General features: G+C 39.5%; 1 protein-coding gene and 1 long non-coding RNA gene across 19 annotated transcripts in view; one reads left to right on the top strand and one right to left on the bottom strand.

Moving 5' to 3' along the window:
• The first annotated feature begins 87 nt into the window (after positions 1–87).
• On the top strand, positions 88–10,692 carry LOC310641434. Its single transcript, XR_014492731.1, has 3 exons — positions 88–702; positions 3,240–3,366; positions 10,314–10,692. It is a non-coding gene; the product is annotated as an uncharacterized lncRNA (long non-coding RNA).
• Positions 8,932–27,125, bottom strand: part of KIF1A (kinesin family member 1A) — a gene marked incomplete at its 5' end in the record, with an annotated part of 86,380 nt that continues 68,186 nt past the window's right edge. For 7 of the 18 annotated variants that reach the window (XM_083363485.1, XM_083363501.1, XM_083363495.1 and 4 more), the window contains 12 exons: positions 8,932–9,032; positions 9,319–9,437; positions 10,308–10,500; positions 10,745–10,891; positions 11,020–11,144; positions 13,445–13,522; positions 14,480–14,692; positions 14,908–15,053; positions 15,223–15,284; positions 15,535–15,668; positions 16,316–16,430; positions 25,987–26,092. In XM_083363485.1, the coding sequence (XP_083219611.1) occupies positions 8,990–9,032; positions 9,319–9,437; positions 10,308–10,500; positions 10,745–10,891; positions 11,020–11,144; positions 13,445–13,522; positions 14,480–14,692; positions 14,908–15,053; positions 15,223–15,284; positions 15,535–15,668; positions 16,316–16,430; positions 25,987–26,092 (1,481 nt within the window). In that variant the 3' untranslated portion in view covers positions 8,932–8,989. Of the gene's footprint in view, positions 9,033–9,318; positions 9,438–10,307; positions 10,501–10,744; positions 10,892–11,019; positions 11,145–13,444; positions 13,523–14,479; positions 14,693–14,907; positions 15,054–15,222; positions 15,285–15,534; positions 15,669–16,315; positions 16,431–19,123; positions 19,148–21,520; positions 21,548–25,986; positions 26,129–27,125 lie in introns of all 18 variants that reach the window. The other 11 variants (XM_083363499.1, XM_083363488.1, XM_083363502.1 and 8 more) reach the window with 4 other exon arrangements.

The following is a 27,125-nucleotide window of genomic DNA, read 5'->3' as shown; positions in this document are numbered from 1 at the left end:
TTCTGGGAGTTGAAGTCCACGAGTCATAAAAGAGCCGAGGTTGCCTACCCCTGTTCCAGGGCAAAGCCCTGGAAGAAAACCTGGGTCGGGGAATCCCTTCGGTTTATTTAGTTCCCGCCGGAGCTCGGCCTTCTTCCGCTTGGGGAGGCGCCGCAGCTTCTGGCCTTTGCCGTCCACTGATTGTGGTGGCGGTGGCTCCGAAGGTGGATCGTCTCGTGCGTCAAGGAGAGCGATTAGATTACATCTAGATATCCTTATCGTTCGTAGATTAAAAACTCGAGGGCGGAAGTGCCACAGTCGCTGCCCGAGTACCCCGTGCTTCCTGGGGGGGTCGTGAGGGGGCGGGGGGGGGCGGGAGGAGTAGCACTCAGGACTCCTCGCTGGACTGTAAAAATCCTAAAAGTAGTTTCGGACTTTTTTCAGATTTTTGCAGCCGAGATGCGATGACCATAATTTTTTTTTTTAAAAAAAGTGACGGTAGTGAAGTATGGGCGGTTGACAGCAAGTTGAAAGAAAAAGAAGAAAAGACCACCGCTGAAAACCGTTTGCTAAGATTTTTTTTTTTAAAAAAAGTTTTTACTTAGACATAATTTGAGTAACACTGTTACTGTAATGTGAGGGCTGCATTTCTATTTCAGCATTTTAATTACGTTACATACAGATTTTTGCTACTATGATATGAGGAGGAACTCTTAGAAAAAGGTTAGTAGAAATTTATGGAAATTATAGATTACTTCCAGTCTGCAGCAGGGTGCCTTAGTAGATCTTTGTTCACAATAAGGCTTTTACAATTATACAGTGCATGAATTTGATGACAAATGGCATGTGAAGTAGGAAAAAATGTTGTTGTTAGTTGCGAAGTTGTGTCCGACCCATCGCGACCCCATGGACAACATTCCTCCAGGCCTTCCTATCCTCTACCATCTTCTGGAGTCCATTTAAGCTCACACCTACTGCTTCAGTGACTCCATCCAGCCACCTCATTCTCTGTCCTCCCCTTCTTCTATTGCCCTCAACCTTTCGCAGCATTAGGCTCTTCTCCAGTGAGTCCCTCCTTCTCATTAGGTGGCCAAAGCATTTGAGTTTCAAGTTCAGGATCTGGCCTTCTAAAGAGCAGTCAGGGTTGATCTCTAGGACTGACCGGTTTGATCGCCATGCAGTCCAAGGGACTCGCAGGAGTCTTCTCCAGCAGCATAGTTTAAAGGCTTCAATTCTTTGGCTCTCAGCCTTTCTTATGGTCCAACTTTCACAGCCATACATTGCAACTGGGAAGACCATAGCTTTGACTATACGCACTTTTGTTGGCAGGGTGATGTCTCTGCTTTTTAGTGTGCTGTCTAGATTTGCCATGGCTTTCCTCCCCAGGAGTGTCTTTTAATTTCTTGGCTGCAGTCCCCATCTGTGGTGATCTTGGAGCCCAGGAAAATAAAATCTGTCACTACCTCTGTTTCTTCCCCATCTATTTGCCAGGAATTGAGAGGGCTGGGTGCCATGATCTTGGTTTTCTTAATGTTTAGTTTCAAGTTTAGTTTAGTTAAGTTCAAGTTTAGTTTAGCAATGTTTAGTTTCAAGTAGAAAAAATAATTCAGGGCTAAAGGAAACTGGGTTAATATATCAAAATTAGCCGCTGTCAGGGCCCTTTTATTAGATTCCCCTAAACACTCTTGGCAAATGTGCGCTTGGTTGTATTTTTTAAGTATCATATAAAAGCTTCTCTCCCCTAATCTAACAATCATTGCTAAATTTTTTAACAAATGATGCAACCATATTTGTAACACAAATACTAGCTTGGTGAACAATTTCAGTTTATTCATTGCTTCCTAATTTTCTTTGTACTATGATATATTTCAGAGCTTATTGTTTTTGAAATAAAAAATATTTTATAATACATTAAAATATTAAATGTAAAGGATTATTCTCATTACTTTTGAAAATTAGAAGGCAAGAAAATTGCACAGCTGGTCTGATTGTAAGATAAAATGACCTTCTTGTATTTCCATAACAGCATAGAGTATTGATATCCCCACTGTCTTAGTTTCGGAGATGAGGCCAGTGGGAAATTTTGTACAATGTGCTAAGTTTCACTTAATTACAAAGTTCCATGACATCTGTAGTAGGAAATAGTTTGCTGATTGTGCCTCTACCAAATTGATACCAAAATCATTTTTGCCAATACTGGCTATCCAGCTATCCAGCACTTTCCTGTGTATAGTGCACCTAGTTAGCTCAGTTAGGGAAAGCTAACGTTTCCTCAATCCTATTATATGGCAGGGGAAAAAAGCATGCATGGCTGCAGATGAAAAAGGAAAAAGAACCTGCAGAAATGCTGCTGCAGGTATGGATCTTTGCCTCTTCTTTTGCCACTAGAAGTGAGGATTGGAAATGAAGAATTAACTTATCAGACCAAATTCAGATGATATGTGGAGGCATAATCTATTATTTTGTAATTGAATAAATTATTAGGTCAATTGGAAGAGATGTAGCCACAATCTGGACTATTCATGCTTTGGACAGCATATTGGTCCAAACTACAGTATGCTTTACTGCATCAGTGTTAATCATTTCATGAAGTTGTCCCTTATAAATTGAAGGGATTATTTTGCAACACATGTTTATTTCTGGTTACCTCTGGCATTCAAATAATTTTTATAATATAGCAACTTTTGATTAAAAAAACAGTCAAAAACACAGCCTAGTATTTGCATAAATGCCACATTTATTTCTTTAACTGAACAGTGCCTGAAGTGTACACAAACAGTTTAAGACCCTAATTTCCAACACTCATAATTTAAGACATCAAGAAAACTAGACTCATTACTTCAGTATTGTTATTTATACAGTGGTAAAGGGTGTTCCCACAGCAATCACATATATACTGTACAAAGCAAGAGAAATAGTCTCCCAGCATTTGGAGATGGCATCACAGGAAGAACTCATGTAGACAAACTAGATAATGGAAGCACAGGCAAAACAATAAGAAAAATTAAAATAAGTAACCTCTGTTATTATACAGAAAATCTTGATACTGAATCTCAGCTTATGAATGTTAGAAATCCTCCATACTGTATATGCAATTGAATACACGACAGAGAAAGAGACAGTAATAGCATATTAAACAGTTAAATGTCTTGTGTTATAGCCGCAGGTTACCAGAAGTATGCAATTTCCTTATGGTGTTTTTGTTATTCTTGGCTAATCATTTTCCTTTCATTTCTGTTGCTTTTATGATAATATTCAAGTCTATTATCCTGGATTAATCTACTGGAAAGTGATAGAAAGAACTTCTTTATGGGATAAATGCCTCCCTTAGTGTGTGCAGCTGAAGAAACTGAAAACTGCCACTCAGTAAATAAACATCAACTTCTAGTGTGTATATTTTATGGAAATATCTGAGTTAGTACAATACCATAATTTTGTTCTATTATATCATATTATAATAACTAACTTCCCTCTTGAGATTGCCACCTAGGGTGTGGGAGTATAAGAAAGAGTAGAGTTAAAAATTTACCCTGTTGCATTTCATGTTAAGAGGTTTCCTATTGATAAGACTCCCAAAATATGAACATAGTGGTGGGAAAGCGAATAAGAATTTTATTTTTAGCAAAGGCCTTGTTGTTACTGGAACTAGGCACTTTGCAAAAACATATTAAAAATTTACATTCAAACAAAGTCAAAAGGATTACAATAAATCAATAGAGATTCCTCTATTTCAGCTGAAGTCTGAATAGCATTTCTTACCAAGTTGATTTTTTTCAGCAATAAATGAAACAGGACCCCTAGTAATACAGGGGCCAAGAAATATGATGTGCTGGCAATTAGGTCTTCACTATCCTATTATAAATAACAATCACTTGAAGATATTCCCTCCAGCAGAAAACTGCATCTTGCTTGATATATGATATGTTACAGTCAATTTGTTGAGATCGGAATTCACCAACTCCTTTCTATCCCTTATTTTTACATTCTGATCAAAATATTTCTGCTGATCTAAGGGCTGTGGGTCAAACCTTTGATCTCTTAACTCAAAACTCTCATGTTCTTTATAGGTTTGCTGGCCCAAAAAACATGAAATACAGCATGAGATCAAGTTTTAACCCAACCATCCCACCGTGGAAGTACATGCTCTTCAGGTTGGCTGACCTAAGGCATGTTCCACCGTTAATCTATCCACAATCCACTCAAGCATTTTTTCTTTTTTCTTTCCAGTGCACTTGATAGTACATATTTATTGCTTAATTTGAAGAGCTAAATATATACAAGCAAGAATACTGACATAACATATTGTTATTATAATGAAATATCTGACAATTTCAGATTTGTATAAGGAACTAAAAGACTTCAGTTACCTGATTTTGTCTCAATAATAAGGATATCATTCTAATCCTTTTGATTTTGTATCTCATGAACTGTGCTGGGTGGGAATAATATCAGCTCTATAGTGCAAAACTGTATTCATAGTGGGTACCATTTATAAAAGTTTTGATACAGAATATATGGTCAAAAAGAACAGACTTTCCTAACTTCTTTAACTTTCTCCTTTATTGAAAGGAGTGTATTAAGATCTCTAAGCCTGCAGTCTTCTGCACACTTACCCAGGAGAAAGCCCCATTGGACATTGTGAAACTAGCTAACTAGTAATCATTTGCAGGTTGCACTAAGATATTTTCCTCAAGTTGGCTTCCAACATCTAGAGATATAGTAAATTTCAACAGAACTCATTTGCTGTTTACCAATTAGGTTTTATTTGGTCTAATTAAATATTTAGTTTGGTGGGTGATAGGCCAGATATTAATAAGAGACCAAGAATCACTATTAAATGAAAAACTAATCATCACCATCATCTCAGGATCAGATTACGGGATTATTTCTAAAAATTTCAATTATTTGCTACAAAAATGATGTAATGCAACTATTTAAATATATAACAAAGTATGCCAAATCTTCTAATTAAATAGCTAATCTCTGTGTTGTAGATTTTAATAAAACTTCCTCAGAGAGGGAACAAGTATCTCAGCTTCCTTTGAGAAGTTGTTGCAAATGGAATAGCCAAGAGCAGAGTTGCTTTAGAGATCAGTGGTTCCCAATGTAGCTTAGGGAATATTAGGTGATACAGAGCATGAACACCAAAATGAAAGTGCTTGAAACATAAGAGCGAAAAGTTAACTAGATCACCAAATTTTGGCACATTTACTCCAAACTTCATGGTATGATTTCAGCCATTTATTTTTTTTTTTTAAAAAAAGAAAAACATTTAATTTTGAAGTTTTCTGGATGCTTTAAGGGTCATATCTTCTGATACTCACAAGCATTACCATGCTAGTCACTGGCTTATGTGGTGTTCCACAAAACCATTGCTGATAATGTAGTATCTATATAAAGGAAAATATTGGGAACTATTGTTTTAAATCAAACATATGCCTTAATCTGCCTTGGGTATTTTTTAAGAACAACCAAATGAATCACAAGTGTTAAAATGACAGAACATTTGAGAAAAGGAACTGCACTAGAAAACATGAAATGGCCTTGCAGTGAGAAATTCATGGCAAGGAACACAAAAGACGAAAGGCATTCCCAAATGTCATTCTCCTATCAGTGACAAATTTTCCTAACTGTCCTAATTTAGATAGTTTTCCCAGCCAGCACAGCTTCAAATAGATATTGCCGCTTATTTATTCCTTTCCCTAAAGTGTGATTTTCTTCCGTTTAAAAAAAAAAGGCAGGAACACCACTAGAAAACACAAGGGTTACTGGAGGATGACTTTGTGGTGTTAATTCCTCATTAAATAGGAATGAACAAGACATATACAATTTCAGTGTAAACACGTCTGGAAGCAGCTTCAGGCTGGAAAGCTGAAATGAGTAAAATTGCCTATCAAGGCTGTTTTTAAAGTCACGATTATAATTCTTTGCTATTTTGCAAACACAAAGAGTAAAAGATTAAAGTAAATAAATCACCTGACAATCTCTTAAATCTTCTCACTGAATGGGCAGTAAAAATACCTTTCTTGTGCATTTAAATCAGGGTAGCACATTCTGAAGACATACTCTGCCCAAACAGTTGCCTCAACCTAATTAATGTTTGACTGATCAGAATTAAGCACTAGTGCTAAGAATAATTCTTAAAAGAGAAAGACAAGTGTTTACGTTAGGTAAAAGGATGGAAACCTGGATTCCTCATAGATTTGCTGAACTACAGCTTCCAACATCTTTCATCATTACGCTTCAGGCAGCAGTTGGTACTGCAGTTCAGCAATGTCTGGAGGGGTCCATAATTCTCAATTTGACCCCAGATCAGTAAGATACTGGATCTACTAGGCTTTGTCCTTTAGATAAGAAGGGAATTTCTTGAAGGAAAGAAATGCTATCTTAAGAGAGCTAATCAGAAGGAAATACGTAGAAAATCTCACAGTTATATAGTGGCTGTGTTCAAACGCCATTAAGTCATGGTTTACAGAATAAATCACAGCTAACTAATAATTCTATATAACACACCAAATCATAAAACTGCTAACAATCCACATCGTCTGGATTCGCATAACGGTGTAAGCTTGATAATGTTTGTGAACCCAGCAAGTATTTTCCAGCCAGAGACTACAGCATTATTTAAGGATTCTAGAATTTCTCTCTAGTCTAGTAGAATTATTCCTGCTGAAACTGGACACTTTTGCCAATCCGCTGAATCTACGCAGAAGGGATTCTGAGATTCTTGCCTTTATATTCACACCTCTCACATCACGTGCGCGTGAAATTCAAACAGTATATCCTTAAACAGACTTTCATCTGGGCATCACACAGAGGACCAATGGATGCAACAAAAAAAATGGGAGACAGTGAAACCAAAGTGTATCCATGCTGTGCAAATCAAGATTCACTATTAGTGAAATATGCCATATTCCTAGGAACATATATTAGAAGAGCTAGGGATCTTCAGAGGCTTGCCAAAAGTTGGCTTACGTAGATACCCATTTTATTTAAAAAAACACACACCAAAGACAAGAACTGAGATAGAACACTTTTTCTTTTAGTGCTTTTAGTGCTAGGGATTAATTTATTTTTCAGTGTCTATGCTTTGGTCAGTTTCATTTTCCAATTGGTCCATTCCACTTGGAACTCTTTAACACTCGAAAAAGGGGAAAAAAAGCAGTGAGATAAGTATATTTTGAAGGAGATTTTTAACAGCTTCACTTCCTATGGTGACAGAAATAAAGGCATACCCTTTCCTGTGTAAAGATCCTTCTCACCTTTACTATATTCCCACTGTATTCTCTAAATCTACTTTTCTCAGAAAAGAAAACAACAAACTCTTTTTCAGACGATCAGTTTTAAGTGCAACCAGCAAATAGTTATTTCTTTGCTGTGGGAAGACTAGACACCATCTCTAGAGATTGCACTGTCTATCATCCTACCTTCTCAAAGAGTGCAACCATACACTTTCAAACGGCTATATTATGCCATAATGGAATATTATCTTATGACATTGCTAAGGAGAAGCATTCCGACTTCTCCCGGTCCTGCTAGCTTTCTCTCATCTGTTATCTTCCATGCATGTAGAACTACTATGCTCATGTTGACAGGGAAGTCTGGGAACTACAGCCCTAATTCGGTGAAAGGGCAGGAGGGTAAAGAAAAACTCTTCCGTGCCATGAATCATATTTGGCAACAGGGAAAGGGTCAAGCAGTCCTCTCCCGGCATTTTCTTTTTAGGAACAGCACAAGTTGAGTGCCAGCTGTTCATCCTCATTAACACAGAAGGTCAGGGCTTGCTTTACTTCCCTCTTCATGGGCTCTTTTTTTAATTAATGAAAAGCAATATAGGGAAGCTACTTCTGGGAGCAAAGTAATACTTGGGAGGAGGACCTGCTTAAACTTTTCCTTCGCAAATTATACGGTGCTGGCTTCCAGCTTGACTGGCTACAAAAAGGGTTGGACCACTTCACAGAAACAGTGGGGGATTGATGGCTATTAGTCTTGATGGCAGGGTGACTGCCTCAGAAGGCCATCTGCTGGGAGACTGGTGGGCTTCCTTGTGCAGTTGGTTAACCACTGTGAGAACAAGCTGCTGGTCTAGATTGGCCAGCCGTCCAATCCAGCGGGTCACTGCTTATACTCTGGTATGTATTTATAGCTTCATTTTATCCAACAAGGAAAAATGTAAGCCACTCTACCAAAAAAAGAGGAAAAAAACCCCCATGCTTCCTCTATTTTCTGTTGCTGTTCCTTTGCCTTCAATCACAGCATTTAAAAAAAATAGAAACTCTGTATTGGTGGACAGGAGGGGGTAAGGAGGGAGACTGCTGTTAATTAAACAAATAGAGGAAAGGAATGTGCAGACAGCAAATGCAAGCTTGAAAAGAAAATAAAGATAGCCACATAAAACAGAGATGGATTCTTTTGCATCACCACCCTGGCTGCCTTGGGTATCTCTTCCTTTACCAAAAATGCAGTCCAGCATCAGGAATATGCATAAGTTTGGGGAGACCCCAAAACATATGATTAACAGAATGCATATTATTTTCAGTGAATAGAAATAAATACTTTATAAATATAATCTCATACTACTCTATCAAGTAATTTGTAAAATGTCAACAGTAAGTTATGAATTAGCAGCACGTAATTCTATCACTTTTATCTCTTTAAATAGCATTAATTTTCACTCTTGCAAATTCCTCTCTTTAAATTGAACAACTGATTTAGGAATTTAAAAAAAACAAGAAAAAAAGCTCTTGCTTTGTTAGTAGTCATAAGCCACCCAATAATGAGAAGAGTGGAAGATCACATATGTGCAAGAATTCCAGGGAATATCACCCTTTTAAAATTACATAAGGGAAATGAGTTTGCCCAATGAAGCTGTAACTCATGATGGATCACTCTGTGGCACAGGCATCTGAGGAGATGAATGACAGGAAAAATCCAAATTTCAGATGGGGATCTTCCAACAGCACCCATTATTTCACTTTTCTGTTTTTTTGAGGTGAGCAGCTCTTTTAAGTTAAATTCTTGCCTGGGTTGTTGTTCGTCTTGACAATTTGGATCTGTTGGAGAAGCCAAGATAGAACAAATGTAAAGGCTTGAGAGAAAAAACAGGGGAATTACGTTTCAGACTTCCACCCAGGTGGAGGAATCTCAACTGAATCAGAGGTTGCACATCTGTAATGGTAGTGTAAATGCTTTACTCTTCCTTCTAGAAGAGCCTTTTTCAATTGGTTCCTTCCATAATTTTAAGTCAGCTATCCAGCAATGGGAGCTGTGCAAGACATCTTAAGGAAGACATCTTGGGAAAGCCATTCCGAAGAGGAGCCTTTTAAGGCATTCAGTTACCTTATTGATCCAGCCAGGAGAGGGTTAAATGCATACAGCCAATCATGCATGTCCTTATCATTGCTTGCTTGCAGCAGAATTCCACGATGTTCAGTGCACACAGCAAAAGTGTTAGGGGTCTAAACCAAATAAAAAGTTGCTAGTTAGACTCATTAAGAGAAGAACAGGATGACTACGGTATATAGCGACTGCAACTATAATGACTACAAATTACAGAAATCAAGCCATGTGATCCCAGACCCATATTTTGCTTACATACAGTCTTAACAATCCATATTGCAACAGCCCTGGTTTTGAAATATTTGATGCACATGTTCCTTTTGCTAATATGGGACTTGCAACCCACATTAATCAGAATGAATTTGGTTATTTGTTCTCATCCCCCACAAATCCATTCATCAAATTATTAATATATTTATTATAAATATATCTTGCCTTTATTGTTTTTATACATAAGGAAGCAAACATATCCAACACATCTCCTCTTATTTTCCCCACAACAACTAACCTGTGATGGGAGTTGGACTAAAAGAATGCCTGGTCCAAGGTCACCCAATCGGCCTTCATGGGATTAGAACTCACAGTCTCCTGCCTTCTAACCTGATTCCGTAACCACTAAGCCAAACTGGCTCTTAAAATGATTGCTGTCAGTTTAGCAGTATATTTATCTGACAGTCTTAAAGAATCATCTTGGCTGGTGATTTACTACCTTAAACCTAGGTCCTATTTACAGTGATTCCAAAAGCAACCATATCATTGTATTTCCTAGAAAAGAAAGGTGAAGGTGAAAAAAAAATAACCTTCCAGGGAAGAAATGGCAGCTTGAAAACATCTCCATGAAAAGCGGACCCAGAATTCACCGAATACATTAAAACTAAAATTTCCTTGGCTTGTTTTTGAGTCAATATATGTGTGAAAACTGACTCAGAATCTTAAAAAGGCAAAGCATTTGTTGCAGGGGCACTTATTTTAACAAAGTTTGTTCTTACTTTTAGCATTGCCTGCTGGTCTTCACTGTACTCCACCTGAGCTGATGAGAGATTGAGGACTGCTCTCTCCACAGAATCTTTGTCATTGTTGTAGATGTAGACATAGGGGCGTCTCACAACCACATAGCGCTTCACCCACCCATTCGTATGGGGTTCCAGAAAGTGTAGGTAGCCTTTTCTGGAGACAATAGGGCTGTGGAGGAGACACATTGGCATCCCACTTAGTAACCACATACAAACTTCACAACGTATACTCAATAATCAATCCTACGGAGCAATTTTGTGGTCACTGGCACATCTGGAAGACTGACAGGCGGGATGGGTCAATATAATTGGAATGAGACTCCTCTGTTAATCTGGTCCAGCTCATAATGATTGGAATAAAATTCACAGTTTTGGCCAAGTTGCTTATTTTTCCACTTGCCCATAGTTTTTACCTGACCCGAATCTCTTGAATATCAGGAACCAACAGGCGCTGGATTTCCTTATCGTCCTCGGGCCCGCAAGCAGGGGATTTCTTCTTCTCTCCTTCGATTGTGAGCTCAATTTCAGGACTTTCTGCCCTGGAAGGGAGCTGGAGAGTTCTGCAGAGAAAAGCAGAATTATAGCTTCAATTACCTTTTGACCAATGGTCTTTATTTTTCACGGTAAAACTATGCACCTTTGATACATAAACAACCCCGGCATTTTTTAACCTTGCTACCTTTCTTACCTGGCTTCTGTAGCACTATAATGGCCTTCAATCAGGGATGGACAGGTTGAAGAGGGGGTCAAAGTAGCACTACCAAGGCCTGACATGGAAGGGTCTCTCAGCAAAGTCACTGACATTTCAGACAGCTGGGTATAAAAAGAATCTGTTACTGGATATGCTTGTCTGAAAACAAATATCTCCAAATTTGGTTGCATGCTTCAGCACTTTTGCAACTAGAGTATATATTTAGGATCTTATCAGAAAACAGGCACCCTGTTTACAAATTGTGCGCATTTACCATTTATTCTTCTAAAGCAGGGGTGTCAAACTCAATTTCATTGAGGGCCGCATCAGCATTGCGGTTGCCCTCAGGGGACCGGGTGGGTGTGGCCTGGGTGGGCGTGGCCTACTGGGTGGGCGTGGCTAAAGTGTGTATGGCCTACTGGGTGGGCATGGCCAGCTCTACATCGTTCGCATCAAGGGTGCCTATGGGGGCCTGGGCAGGAGTGGGACAGATCTGGGGGACTCTGGTAGGAGGAGGGTCTCTGGGCCAGGGCCAAGGCAGTGGGGGCCGTTCCCTCACTGTTTCCAGGATGGCTTCGCGGGCCACATGAAACCACTTGACGGGCCGGATCTGGCCCCCGGGCCTTGTGTTTGACATGTCTGTTCTAAAGGAAGTATATGCAGTAAAAGAGAAAAATATTACGAGTTTAGGACATTAGAATGAAGTTAGAATAAGCCCTCTAGGGCAGACATGTCAAACAAGGCCCGCGGGCTGCATCTGGCCCACGATTGGCTGATATTTGGCCCAAGGGGAAGTCCTGGAGATGGCGAGGGACTGGCCCCCGCCGCCCGGAAGCCCCCAAGGCACACGCACAGGAGGCGGTGAGCACACGGGGGCTGACGTCCAGCAGGTAGCCCACAGTGAATACTGGGCCAGTCCTCCAGCAGAAGTGCTGCAGGGGCATTGGCAGCACATGGAGTCGGGGCATATGATGTGGACTGCCGGACACGCCTACTCCATCCCATATCTTTTTGGAGAGTAGGTCGCCACTGGTCATCTCAGCCCCCTCATGGGTCTTGTCCTTGGCCTGTGGGTGGAGCGCATTCCCCTCGCATACCTCGGTACCCACCACAGCTGCCAGCTGCTCATGCAGATCCATTAGGCCGCTGCCCAGAGCTGCAGGCCTGTCCAGCACGAAGGAGGTGAAGTGGTTGGCTAGGAAGCCCCGAGAAGAGGTGGTAGAGCACGTCCAGGGCCATCAGGCAAAAGGCCACCCTGAGTGGGAAAAGCCGGATCCCCGTTGGCACCATGGTTGCCCAGCCCAAGAAGAGATGGGGGGGGTGGAGGCAGGCATGCAATTCTGGCTGGGCCTGGGCAGCCATGGCACCAATGGGGATCTGGCTTTCCCTGCTTGGGATGGCCTTTTGCTTGCTGGGCATGGCCCTGCTCTACCACCTCTACTCGAGCTTCCTAGCTGGCTGCTTCACCTCCTTTATGCCAGGCAGGCCTGCCGCTCCAGGCAGCAGCGGTGGCCGAGTGGACCTGTGCAAGCTGCCGGCAGTGCCAGCCTGAGGCAGGGCCAAGGTGCGTCGGGTGCATGAGGGGAACAGGCTCCATGCACAGGCCAAGGGCAAGATCTGCAAGGGGGCCGAGGAGATGACCAGCAGCGACCTGCTTTCCAACTGCAAGCAAAAACAGATGAGACGGAGTAGGTATGTCCGGCAGTCTGCATCACGTGCCTCCCCCCTCACCTCCCCTACTCCGCCTGCTGCTGGAGGGCTGGCTCAGTATTCGCAGGGGACGGCAGATTGTGGCTGCTGACAAACACTGTCAGCCCACATGCGCTCACTGGCCTCTGTGTGCAGGGGCTGATGGTGTTAGGCAGCAGCCTCACCTTGCCTTGCCCCACGGCAACGGCACCCTCACCCTGCAGGACCAGCTTTCTGCCCACCATCCCACCCATCAGAGAACCCCTGGATCTCCCCCAACCCTGCCCAGCCCCTACAGGTGTCCCCTCATCAAGCAACATTGAGGTGGCCATGCCCACCCCACCCCCGCCCACCCAGTCAGCTGTAAGCACTGCAGCCATGCCCACCCAGTGGGCCATGCTCACCCAGCCACCCTGAGGGCATCACAATGCTGATGTGGCCCTCAAAGAAATTGAGCTTGACACCCCTTCTCTATGGCAACTTGTAATTTGTTCCACAACACAAAGTAGAAGTTCAGGATGAGAACATTTCAGATGCAGTGGGATTGATACTTTACTGTATATAGATTAGTCTACTTTTTGTCCAAAAATCCAATGTATCCAAAGCTAAATGTATTAGCTCCATTTGGTACCCTGGGAGTCAATTCCGAAATGGATTAGGTTTTAAAATATGGGAGTTAATAAGAGTGAATAGCAAAGAGTAAATAGGTACAAAAGCATAGTAGGTATTTTACCTTGCTCTCACTTGCACTGACACACACATGGCTATGGCTATACTCTCTGTTGAAAGTGTGTGTAAGAAGGCGCAAGCACTGCAAAAAAAATGGAAAAAGAGAAAGGAAAACAGTTTTGATTCTGAGAACAAAAATTAACTATATATGTAATCCTCTATATAGGTAATCCTCTATCACAATTGGATGGTTGTTAGAGGATCACCACACGACCTGACTTGATTTTACAATTGCATTTATAACAATCATATAGTGAGTCATCATTGTCATTAAGTAAACTGTGTGGTCATTAAGCAAATCCAGCATCTCCAATTCATGGTCACATGGCCATGGGATGCCGCAACTGGTTGTAAATGTAATATGACAAGTGCCTCAAATGCAGTCATTTGACCATGGGGGTTGGGGCAGCATGTCATTTTACAACTGTGAAAAGTGCTTTACAGGCTGTGAAGCACTCTTTCCGTGACATGTCAAGACTGTCATGACTTTGAATGGTCATTAAACCACTTGACCGGTAATTAAGTGAGGACAACCTGTAGTCAAACAAGTTTGGATAACTTATTCCTATGGACAGTCTTCCTGCCTTTCTGTTTGCCCCTCAACGTACAATATATGTCTCTCTCCTTTATCTCTTTTTCTCTCCAAGGGCAGCAAAGATTAATAAGGACTTCGCTCAAATGTTCAATCCTTTGCAGAAGTGGAGGAAAATAATAATTTTTGTAACAGCACAAAACAAATATTTATAACTGATGATAAAAACTAGTGCAGCTGGAAATTATCACCATGTACATGTATTGTAGAAATCTACAGATATTTTCAATGGGCCTTCAAATTAAGGAAATGCTTTTTGCTGAGAAAGCTTTCCTGCTAAGAAATGTTATCTCTTTATTCAGAAATGACTGTTACTTTCAGAAAAAAATATTATTGGAACTTGCAGAGACTATTCAGATCCCTTCAGATGATCTTATACTTAAAGAAAATATGAAGTCCACTTTTCCAGCCCTATCCCAGCCGATAGGCATATTCCATGTTCTATACCTTGACTGCAAGTTCTTTCTGTCTCTCACTAGGAATGTCAAGAGGTAAAGGTCTCCCTTCTGGGGTACCATCTGCAGAGATTGGAGATGAGACATAAGATGTGCTGCGGGAATCAGACTCTTCACTGGAGCTTGAGGATAAGGAATCCAGACCTAAGCGCTGAGTTGTCTCCAGCTTCTCACGCAAGAGCAGATAATGTCTTGTTTTCTCAACCTATGGAAAGAAAAGCTAGTTTGCTATTGACACCTTCCATTATCAGGAATGGCCATGCCAGGTGGAGAATTGTGCAAGTTAGAATTCATACAGCTAGAGGGCATCCCGGATAGTGAAGAGTATTTTAAGTATTTTACTCTACATTAATCTGCTCTTGCCACCTGCCCATTAGTTGGGCAGGACTAAGTTGGGCAGGCCTCAGGCTAGAGTCTTACTTCTTGTAGAAGACTCAATTTTTCCAGTTCCCACTGATGATCCAAGATGAGACTGTCACTTCGGGGTCGCCACCCAGCTAAATTCTCTTCTCCTCGTACGTAGGCCACAGAGGTGTCCAGCACACGCCTTCGTCTCCTTTGCATACCTACAGAGGAAATGTTTATTCAGCCTAGCTGTGATCTACAAGCACATGCAACACATTCACATTTTGTAAGTTATAGGAACAAATCTTGCCTTCTAATGCTATATCCCTCTTGTTTAAGTATAAGGCCAACACCTCATGTAGACCCTCTCATAAAGACAAAACGTCTTACCTGGACTTCCGGCATCAGCAACTCGGCAGAGGCTGAGCTCATAGACCCCAGTCACACGGTTACTGTAGCAGAAAGTGAAAAACAGAACAAGCTAATAGAAGATACACCACTCTTATGAATATTGTACATTCAAGGAATCATTTTACTCAGTTAAGCTGAAAGTTTCATATGGAGCCTAACAGCCCTTAGCTGAGACTGTGAACGTAACACTACTAAAGTCTACTAAGATATACACATACAGCTTCCATGTCAGTTGATCAGGAGTATATTCTTTATCCTAATAAGATGTGCTTGCCTTCTAGCCTTTCTTACCTTTCTGAAGCTCGAAGGCTTCCACTTCCAAAAAGATTGCGGATTGATCGAGAAGCAGGGAGCTTGGCATCTCTGGAGTAAAAGACCATGCAAAAATCTTTGGTGACCACAGCAGGTTGGGTGCAGTTCTCCATCTGAAATGAAAGCATAATCTTATTATACTGTCAGGCCTAAAAAATCAGGACCACACATTAAGCTCCAGTTAAGTTAATTTATACACTAAAATTTAGTCAACTAATGGCCAGTACTATACTGGTGCTGGATAAGAGTTAACTGAATTCAGGAGGAGCAGGACTTGGACCGTTTATGAGAATGTAACAACTCCAGACTGATTCCTCTTTTGACTCTGATCCCAGGCTCTGCTTCTCCTTCACATATACAGTGAATTTTTATTTTTTAAAAGCAAAAAGTTTAAACTGGTGATTACATTTCTATATCTGTGTAATTTTTTTGAATCCCTACATAAGTTCGTTTGTTATTGTCTTCTTCTGGGATTTTGGAGGGAATATTGAATCTAGCCCACATGCCTCACGTTCATCAAGTTCCTAATATGATCTGGCCTCAGTATCAGCATCAGCCAAGGCTGAATATCATTGGTAACAAAGTATTAAACACTATCTAAATCATTCTATATTCCTGATTACATGCATGTAGAAAAGGGTGGACTTGGATCATGAGGTGATGCTTGGCATCATACAGATTTTGAAACACAGCCTTGCAGATGCCAATGTTGATTTGACAATTGCACAGAGAGTATTATAAAGGCGCTGATATGTCTTGCCTCAATATAAGCAGAGAGGGTGATGTAGATTTTTTCTCTGTAAGGGGTAACACGATTCAGGAGCAAAGAGTTATGCATGGAGCTATCCCACGCTGCTTCAAACTGGTAAAAACTCCTGCAGAGGAAAAAGCAAAATACCTGGTTAATGAAAAGACTATAAACTATTCCAAAATATTAATAATAGGAACAAAACACAAACATGCACAAATGCACACACGCGTGCGCACACACACACAGATCTGTCTGAATGATGTAGCCATCCTGGAGTACTCTGGCCCCAAATATAATATCTTGTTTGAAAGGCAAAATTGAAAGCATCACCGAGAATTCTCAAGGAAGGTCTTGGGGTATATGATTTTTTTTTTAAATGGTCCCATATAGATAGAAATGATTTCGGCTACATAGAAATTATGAAAAAGGAGAAGGTGACAGAAAAACAGGGAAAGAGGAAGGCAGCACTTGAAAAGGGAGTTACATAGACATGGGGCATTAAACAATAAATTGAAGGTTTATCAGACAGAAATAGCACCCACTGATCCATACTTCTGACTAAATGATTCTAAGCCATTGTGAGATCTATTGACTCATTCTCATTTTGGAACCGTTTTTATTTATATAGCTGACCATTTCACATAAGGAGACTCTGGGCAGCATATAATAAAACTGATTATTTACATATATTATAACATGAATTAAAATAATCCAATTATTAAAATCAAGATGGAGGGTTTAAAATAAGAATGCTATGTATGATGTAGCCACTGTGTGAGTTCCCTACTATCAGAGGATCCTCAGACCTCATGAAAACACACACACCATATTTTGAAGGCTTTCTGGAAGGACATAAAGGTTGGGACTAGCTTCACTTAAGAGGGAATGATGTTCCACAGGGCGGACCACACAGTCTCTAGGCACCAGGAGAAGACATCATCAGCATAACTTAGTATGCCAGGAGCAGGGAAGTACATTTGAATATCATCACCTATTGATAGTACTGCAACAATGATGATGAGATGATGGTGACAGATGATCTCACCCAGTGATTTTATGTAAATGTTAAATATGAGTGGAGAGGACACCAAAATCCATGGCACCCACATAGTTGGAGGAGAAGGTGAAACCTCTCATTCCCAATCAACACCAACTAGTATCAGACCCAAATAAGGAAGAGAACCAGCAGAGTATAGTTCTATCCATTTCCAACCCCATGGTAGATGGTTTTGGAACCACTGAGAGGTCTAGGATAGATGCACTACCCCATCCCATTTCCACCAGAGATCATCCAAAAATGCAATTTAAGATGCCATCTAAAAGAGAAAGTGGGCAAGAAGCAATACACTTAGATAGCAATTGAAAAAGATCCTCCCTTGATGTAGAAATAGTTGGTCATCTTAAAATACTGCCTAAAGCACTCCAAGGCCACATCTCTTCAGTCAAATATGTTAAAATAAATAATCTTTCATCCATTGGAAGGCGCTACTAATTTTTGGCAAGCATAATCAGAAAAAAGAAAGAAAAAGTGAGGATGCTCAGTATTGCTTTCAATTCTACATTGCTAGAAATTTTTTCAGGATTACCTTGGCAGAATTTTGTTACATAGTGCTTGCAGCTAATTTACCATGTTTTTCGCACATAACAATTTTCAAAATTGTGGATTATTATAACTGTAATCTTTAGTGTGAAAAATATGTTCTATAGATATTAATCTAGAGGTTCCCAAATTTTGCTGTGTCATTCATGATAAATGAATTCATGTGTCCCATCTGTGAATAAAACTAATGCTTTCAAAAAACAGTGGTTAGATCATTTAAAACCCAAACTTTTAATGAAGAGTGAGCTTGCTTAAATTTGGCTTATTATTCCTGTACTGTGGGTGTTATAACTAAGACACTCACTCTCATTTCTCATTCCATATTTGAATATCTGCCTATTATAGCAACCTTCATTATACAAGCCATCACATATGAAAGTTGGAGCCCACTCAGACTGTACTTCAGGCTTTCCTGTCTGTATTACTTGGACAAGCCAACACTTAGCTTATTTAGGCAGTCCGTAAACATAGCACCCTGTAGTGCTATGGAATATTATGCCACTTCAGAAATCTTGATTTCCATAAAGAATAAATTCCATGGCATACTAGCTGCTCTGATCATGTTGGAACACCCAAAGGAGGTTGGAATTCTGCTAATTAGAACACATGCCCAATTTTCCACCTATCCCCTTTCAATCAATTTTCACTTACGTATGATGCTCTTTCTCTTGTGAAACATATCTGGTTCAATTTTAATTTTTTATATATACCAGAGGCCATTTCAGAAATTACTTTCCAAACACAATCAAAATACTGGGACTTTCTCCCTCTCTCCTCATTCTCTCTCTCATTTCCATCTGAGCATCCTCAAGTTTTAAAAATATTCTGGCATTCCACTATCACAGCTCACCAACATTCAGTATCAACATAGTCAGAAGCCTCTTTAATAATAAGAGACACCAATCCACCTGTTGGAAGATAATTTATTAACAACAGATCTATTACTAAGAACAACAGCTGACTCTTGGTAAAGAGGATCTGACTATTGGTTGATGCACGATTACTACCCCATTCTAAACATCAGACATTTTCACAGAATCTGAAGCATTTTGCAAAAACCAAAAGAGCTAAATTCACTGAGACATAAGCAAGTCAAAGACAAATGCCAAAAGGAAGGAAACATATTTAGGACAGGAAGAGTACAAAAGTGAAGAGAAAAAGAGGGAAACTTGTAAGAGATCAAGCAAGGGTATGAGAGAAAAGTGAGACAAAAATACCTAGTGTCATTTCCAAGTGAAATGCTATAAGTGGAAGGCAACCGAAGACAAACACACGTACAGATACACAGAGAAATTAAAATGTCAGAAAGCAGTTTATAGGTGTCTGAGAAAAGCTACCCAGAGAGGCAGCTACACAGGGATGCATGGAGATTTGAAGAGACCAGCCATAATTAGTTACAATAGTGATCTCTCTTCAATCTCTTAGTAGAAGGACATGTACACAATAGGAAGCCCAAACTGTTGTTTCATGTGTTGAATACGTCCCTCTTGTTTTCTATGTGAAAGTCTAATAGTCCTGGTGATTCAATTAGATTTTTTTATCTATATTATCTGTAGATTTAAAAAATCAAGGAAATTTTCATTAACCAGGTTCTTAACAGAATTGTGTATTTCCAGTGTGAGAATTGGGCTTCAGCCTCCCCCAACCTGTTGCTTTGAAGACATATAGGGATCACAACTCTTTGAATCACTTGGCAGCCTGAAGTTGTAGTCTTAGCATATCTGGAATGCATGAAATTTGGGGAAACTGTGTTACAATGATTTCATGAAGGTGAGATCTACAGGGAAAAAAAACCTTTCAGTCTATAGTACTTCCCTAAAAAAGAAATAGTTTCTCTTAACAGTACCGAGCAATGATACTGTATTGAGGAGTATTCAGCAAGTTAAATTTATCAAATCAAACTACAGTATGCCCTAATCATCAAGAAGGGACAAGCGAGATGTTCCATGTAAAAGTGCTATAGTAAGATGAGAAGAAATATAGCAATAAAGAAATTCAAATGGCTCTGAATAAGGAAGTCCCAAATTATAAAGACATATTCATTCTAATAGTTATAAAATAATCCTTTCTAATCTTCAAAAGGTAAAATTCATATCAACTTCATCTTCCAGATGACCATCATAGAAAGTCTGATGTAAACTTTGTTGTATAAACCCACACAGCATAAGAAACCATTAATGGAAACTAGTTCCATCAAGGTGTCTGGAATAGGCAACAGAAACTCAGTTCAAATTGGTAAAAAAACTGCAGAGGAAGGAAGAAAAATACAGGCATCAAGGCAGGAAATGCTTCTAACTTTAGATGAATTGAGCCATACATCACAGGGGCCATCTCCTGTCTTGTCTGATTCATCCATGGTTTTTCTAGCCAATTATCTTTAATGGCAATTTGGTACCAAATTTTTAAATCTGAATGATTAATTAGGAGGCACTGCAATAAAATCATAATTCTTACAGTAACCTCACACATTACTAGTTACTGTAATTGTATACTGACTTGCAATTGGATAATTAAAAAGTGGATATTTTATCCTTATTTTCTATCACTTACATCTCTAAAACAAACATATTCTAAGTCTTAAGTCTAGATTCCAGAAAACAAAGTAGGTCTAACTTAACCAGACAATTTTTCTTTCCATTTTCCAGTTTAGCTTTCCTTGTTTGATTTTAAATTCTTCAACAAAAGAAGTCAATCATTATACTCAGGATACGGAATAGAGAAATGTTTGAAGAATTACTTAACATTATACATCACAAATTAGCTCTTTTGATTCTGTTCTCTGACCTGGTGTAGCTTTCCTCCTTAACATGGTGTCTCTCTAATGTGTGGGACTGTAGCTAGTGAAACCAGCAGGATCTCTTCAGTATTTAAAGAATTATATTCAGTAATTCCAATCTTCCTAGCATGCAGAGTTGGCACTTTTATTGTCTCCCTGGGATGCTTTAATATCTAATCATTGTAACAGTCCACTTCATGCAATCCATTTGATATTTGAATTCATACAGTTGCCCCAGACTGGATTTTGAACAGTTTTGCACCCACATCTGACTGAAAACTGCCTAGGAAGCCTGTTAAACCCTCCCCACAATTGATGGCTCTTTCACACCATCCTGGGGTTCTCCTAATCTCTTCTCTCAGCCCCAGTCACACAGAGCACAGCGTCTCATGAAGCCTGCATCAGTTCAACTCTTTTTGTGTCATTGCCAAAGCCAGAAGCAGGGATGGAGGAGTTTTAGTATGGACAGGCCAGGCCAGCATTTTATTTATTTATTTTTGGCAGAAATAGAGGGGGGGGAGGAAAGAAAGAGGGAAATCAAATGGGAAAAAAGCTATCTCCAAGCCCTCAGTCCCCAAAGAAAGCATATATGGGTGAGAGAGAAATAAGAAAAACACTGGCCTTTGAAAGAAAAGGAAAGTTACAAAAAGCAACAACCAAGGAACAAAATGGAACAAAAAGAAGCCCAATGATGCAGAAGAGAGGGAAAAAAAAAGAAGAAGCTGGTGTGTTCAGGCAGGTGGAAGTAAGTTCAGTCTGCAGCATTGCTACCTCAATGCTGATTTGAAAAAGGTGCGTGAGGGGAAATAAAATATATGGGGAAGCTCACAAATAATACCTAGGCATATCCAAATCAAGAAACTGCCTGCAAAAACACAAAGAATTACATGGTTAGTTTAAACGGGCAGTGGTGGTGGAGGTGGCAGTAGCATCAGAAGTTTTTATCATGCAGGTCTTCCAAAACCTACCCTACAAACAGCTCCTCTCTATCCCAAGTAGAAGGCAAAGCTCAAGGCCCTCTGATGAACCCATTATAAATTAGTAAATGGAGTAACAATGTGGTACACTGAAATGTCTTGGGTCAGTTTGGGAGCCTTTATTGCAGAGCCTTAAATTCAATCAATTCACTCAAATTCAAATGAAGTCTGTTGTTAGTGCATCACTACCTAATGCAAATTTAAGCTCCCTCAGCATTGTGGCGGTGAAAGATGCAGAGCCTTTGGTATGTTTGCAGAAACTGAGAATCCCTAAAGTTAGATAGACAAGTGCATGTCTGCTAGCATTTTACCACTATTGCACATAGTTGTTAACCAGGAATTTGAATTTACTATACCATCTAGATCAGAAATACCTGCCATTTAGAGAAACTGGAATGTTAAACCATAACAGGTCTAAGTTACAAGGCTTCCAAATTGGCATCCATTTCAGGTTTAGAAGACAAGGTAGATCTTTGTTTAAAGAGCTGCATCTGACAGTGGAAGTATTGGGAACCTCAGTGTCTGTTTGCCTCTCAAAATGGCATTTTATTCCACATGTGAGATTGCACCCATTGACTATAAACAGACATGTAAGAAACGTACTGTCCTCATTTAAAAAATCAGGCCATATTAGGTTTGCTTTTTTGTTTTGCTGTTGCTGACTTGCCTCAAGGAAAAACTGCCCTTCTAGAATTTTAGACAGCCTAATTCAGGTGTGGAATATGGTCATTGTGTCATTTCATTCAATCTGATTCATCATCACCTTTAATGTAACCAATCCAATAAATACTATCATACGGCTCTACAAGGGTTTCTTGCCAACACACAAGGAGGAATTTTGCAATGCTTCTCCATATCTATGAACATGAAGCCAGTCTGAAGTTCTGTTGCATCATGTTACTCAATGATATTGGGATACAGTGAATAAAGTCTAAAGAGATGGTTGCCTGCCTACTGGAAAAATAGCTTGGTGATACGTGATAGCTGGGAGCTGAAACAGGTGTCCATGTGGGTGGATGAGCTGGATTCTCAACAAAAAGTTCTTAGTTAAGTACTCTCAAGATTTGAAGAAAATTCCTAAAATGTATGCAAATTAAGAAAGATGGGAAATCTGGAAAATGGTTGTTCTAGTGCCACCTTCTGCAACTTGATGCAATCCAGATGGGATCGGATTACAACTCCTACAGCCCCAAGATAAAAATGCTACCTTGGGATGACAACAATTGTAGTCTCAAATTGGGAACACATCAGGTTGGGAAAGGCTGCTTTTGTAGATAGACCCTTTGTTATTTTGATCTTTCAGCCAAATCTGGCCAGCCTTGCTGACAATTTTAAGACACCAGCCATCAATTTTTTCATCCATGCAGGCAGCTAAGAATAATGCTCATATAAGAGAAAGAGACATAAAGAGGAAGAAGCAGCAGAAACCTACAAGTATGTGATTCCTAGTCTTTCTTGCTTCTTTGGCAATGCTCAAAGATAGACTTCCTGTGGTTTAAATGCTGTGGTTTATATTAGTAATTTAAATTTTGGGTTTAATGAAGGCTGCTGCTTTGAACAACATATGGCACAGGGCATAGTGGTAATAAATGTTACAAATAATTAAATGGTAAATAAATCAATATGCATTAAAATCAATCCTGAAACATTTTACTGAAAACAATCACACTCAGGTCTCCTGCCAAGAGCTGCAGAGTTTGGGGGGAAAAATTAGAAGAAATGCCACTTCTAGAATATTGTAGCAGAGAGGCCTTTTTCAACCTGATTTCCTTCATAAGTCATAGAATTGGAATGCTGAAGAGGAATTCTGGATTTATATTCCAATACATTTGGGGGGCACCAGGTCAGGGGAGGCTGAGATAGAAAGCTCAGGAACCATTGTATGACCAAGATCGATTGCTTTCATTCTACAATGTAAAATCCATCATACAATTAGGAATACTTCCTAATATTATTTTAATCATTGATTTTACTGCATGTTGACAAGCCAGGATCCTGTAAAACAGAAGTTTGCTTGTCAAGTATGCTATCAAGATTAGTATAGGAATAATATCAACCACTAAATAAACCTAGGAACAACAGCTTCCAATAATTATCATTTTTCTTGATAACAGGTAAATTTCCTATAAGTATTTTTTATTTTTGCTTATAGGTTGGCTATTATTGTCACTGAAAAAGCTGACATCTGGAAACATCTTTATAGTAATTGTATCTACTTCAACTTAATCAAAAGTAAAGATCTTGGTTAATATCAGTAAAAGGAACACTGCTGTATTTCATTTGGCTTTATTTTCTTGTTTTGATTGTCTTTGTCTTTATTGCCAGCTTGTTTGGAAGGGAAAATCAAACAGAATATATTTTATATTACCAAACACATGAAATTGATGCTCAAGGATAAACAGGTTACTAATATCCCTATCAATGTCTTCCTTGATATCTGCCAGACAACCTTAAAAAAACTAATTAAATGGGAGGGTGTATGCTGTGTTCAACCAGCTCTAATTTATTCAACTTTATTTACATCTGTGAGCTCCATTCACATATGTTTTATTTACATTTGGAGAAAACAGTGATGGAAGATGGGTATAGTACAGTGTTTGTTGGCATGTGATCCTTTGCCCAGAAAAAAAAGGAGCAAAGAAAGTTGGGGTGATACAGAGGATCTTCTCTATAAAGAAAGGAGAAGAAAGAAAGCTGATTAGTCTCAGGGAAGAGATACTCTGCAACTGGCTTCATTCTCCATGGGGCAACCATCCTCCGTCATAGTCATCCTTGATATGCTTTAACCATTTAAATTGTGTCTTATGGTCCCCAAAGGTTGCTTATTCTCTGTTCTTGAACAATCGTCCTCCAAACTCTGCCCAGGCTGGCTGGAAATTATAGTTCTAACATATCTGGACATCAGGTTGCAAAAACCTGGACTGGAATTAGTTTAATCAACCTCTTTTTCCTTTTCACATTCCCTCATCAGCTTTGCTCTTTTTCAGGATATACTTACACCTTGTTTTGTTGAGATTTATTTGTGCTGCTCTTGACTCACCATCATTTCCCAACTCTGTATATTGTTTCAGAGGGTTGTAAAAATTATATATGCTTAAACATTTGAATTGAGATCAATGTTGAGGACTATACTCAGGATTATTTGATCATAATAACTTGGTCTCAACTATAGGAGGTACTGAAAGAGAAACTAATTTTCAGAAAAAGGTGAATGAATGAGATATCACGTTGCCTCCTGATTTTTATTTTCCTAATAGAATAGCATCACTCACTCATCCATGTCTTTCACCTTAGGAATAATAAATCATCCATTTGTTAATGATAATGTGCTACTCTTTACCATTAACCCCTCATAATAATGCAATAACCAGACCCAAGGAACCAAGAAAGGGCTTCACCCTCCAAATTTAAATTTTCTCAGTATCTTTTTTAAAAAAATGTTTTGCAAAATAGGAAGAATCTCTAACATATCCCTAGAGCCATTTTTGAAATTTTGGAGAAGGATTGTTCCATTCAAACTGCAGTGCTAAATCTGGAAACTCTAGTGTTTGCCATTATTTAGATGAAAGAACGTCTATATCACCAAATGATTTTACCACACATTGTTCCATTGGAGAATGACTGAGCTGTTGCAGAAAGATATATGTGCAGTGCTTCCCTTTCATAATACTGGTACATGAAAATATTATCAAGCTTTCTTCTGCTAAGCTATGAGATAAAGTAGTCTTTACAATATATGGCAAAGAAATGTTTGCAGACTGTTGCTAAAGCAATTGAGCCATAGTCTAGGAGCAAATTTAAACCTATTCTGCATGTGGATGTCAGTCCTCCAAGATCATGTAACTGCTAACCATTTGGGAGTTCCTAGGTTACTCCTAGTATTTCCAATTATTATTAAATGATATTTCTTAAAACAATATTTTTAAGTGAATAAAATGGACACATGGACAAGTGCTGGGGAAGATGGACCTCAGCCACAGATATGAGAAACTTTCTGCCAGAGAAAATAATACCAGACTAGATAAATAAATGATTTATCTGATACTGATTTACCTGATACTACCATAGGCAACTTGCTATGTTGCAGTAACTGCAGTAGTCTCTTAAACTGTTATCCATTAAAAAAAATACTGGAGGAAAGCCAGTAGCCTTTTCTGTGTGCAATTTTGTCATTATGTTCTTTTTTGCTAGCTTTATCTGATTCTGCTAGAATAGAGAGTTGGGACTTTCAGGAAAAAAGCTTTTCACACAACTGGGCACATACAGTATCAGACATATAGAAGTATCATGACTGACCCAGATTAGCTGAGAATTCTAAGAGACCTACCGATCATCCTGAGAGGGCCGAATGTATCCTGAAGAGAGGATGTTCAAAGAGAGGATATTGGGGTCAATAAGGGACTCATCTCCTTCTGGTGTGTTCCGGATTCGACCTACAAATAGAGGATAGAGCATACATTTTACTTTCCCTATACTGCTGCAGAAGAATTAGAGCAAGTATATTTCTGAACATCTAGAACCGTGGTGGCGAACCTATGGCACATGTGCCACAGGTGGCCAGCAGAGCCCTCTCTGTGGGCATGTGCACCATCACCCCAGTCCTAGGCATTCAGCTGGGTTTTATAAAACCTTTTCACTTTAAGCCTCCACCGCCATGTGGAGAGAAAAAAAGGTTCGATCAATCAATCAATTTCAACTTCTTGCGGGGAAAAAAAGATCTCACAAATTGGGAATTGATTGATTGAACTTTTTATTCCCACCCAGTCTGCCATTACCACCGGAGCCACACCCACCCAATGGGCCACACCCACTCAACGGGCCACGCCCCCCAGCACCTGACGATACATAAGTGGGTTTGGGGTTGCAGTTTGGGCACTCGGTCTGTAAAAGGTTCGCCATCACTGATCTAGAACACAATCAGTTATGTTTTTTTTCCAAAATACAAATGGAAGATCTGGAGTGAGGCATACACAGCTCTCTCCCTGCTCTCCATCTCAACATGATAGGAGGCGGAAGGCAGAATGTTGGAAGATTCATCCATATGTGCCATACTTCCAGTGCAGTCATGCTTTATAAAGTCTCCAGCTTGCCATCTGTCCTAACCATATGCAACATTTTGAAGAGTCACATAAGGCCTGCAGCTTGCAGACTGCTCAATACAGTATGTCTATAAAGTGAGATTATTCTCTAGGTCTTAAATTCATCACCACTTATCATGATGAGACTGAAAAGGAATCACATTGTTGGGACATTTTCACACTTTTTACCATACTGAGCTATGCTCCTCTTAGAAGAAAGAGGCTGTGAATCAATCATTTCATTGTAATTTTGACAATTTCTCAAACTCTGTCAACATAAACAAATGCACCATCCAATCTTCTATGCAAAGTTCCAGTCTATCCTTCAAACTGTATCAAAAGAGATTTGTTTATTCATTAGACATAGTTCTATTCCAAAATACTTCTA

This window comes from Vipera ursinii (assembly GCF_947247035.1).
Source record: "Vipera ursinii genome assembly, chromosome: 5".
Taxonomy (NCBI): Eukaryota; Metazoa; Chordata; class Lepidosauria; order Squamata; family Viperidae; genus Vipera; species Vipera ursinii.
The sequence above is the reverse complement of the archived record's forward strand: the minus strand, read 5'-3'. Positions and strand labels throughout refer to the sequence as shown.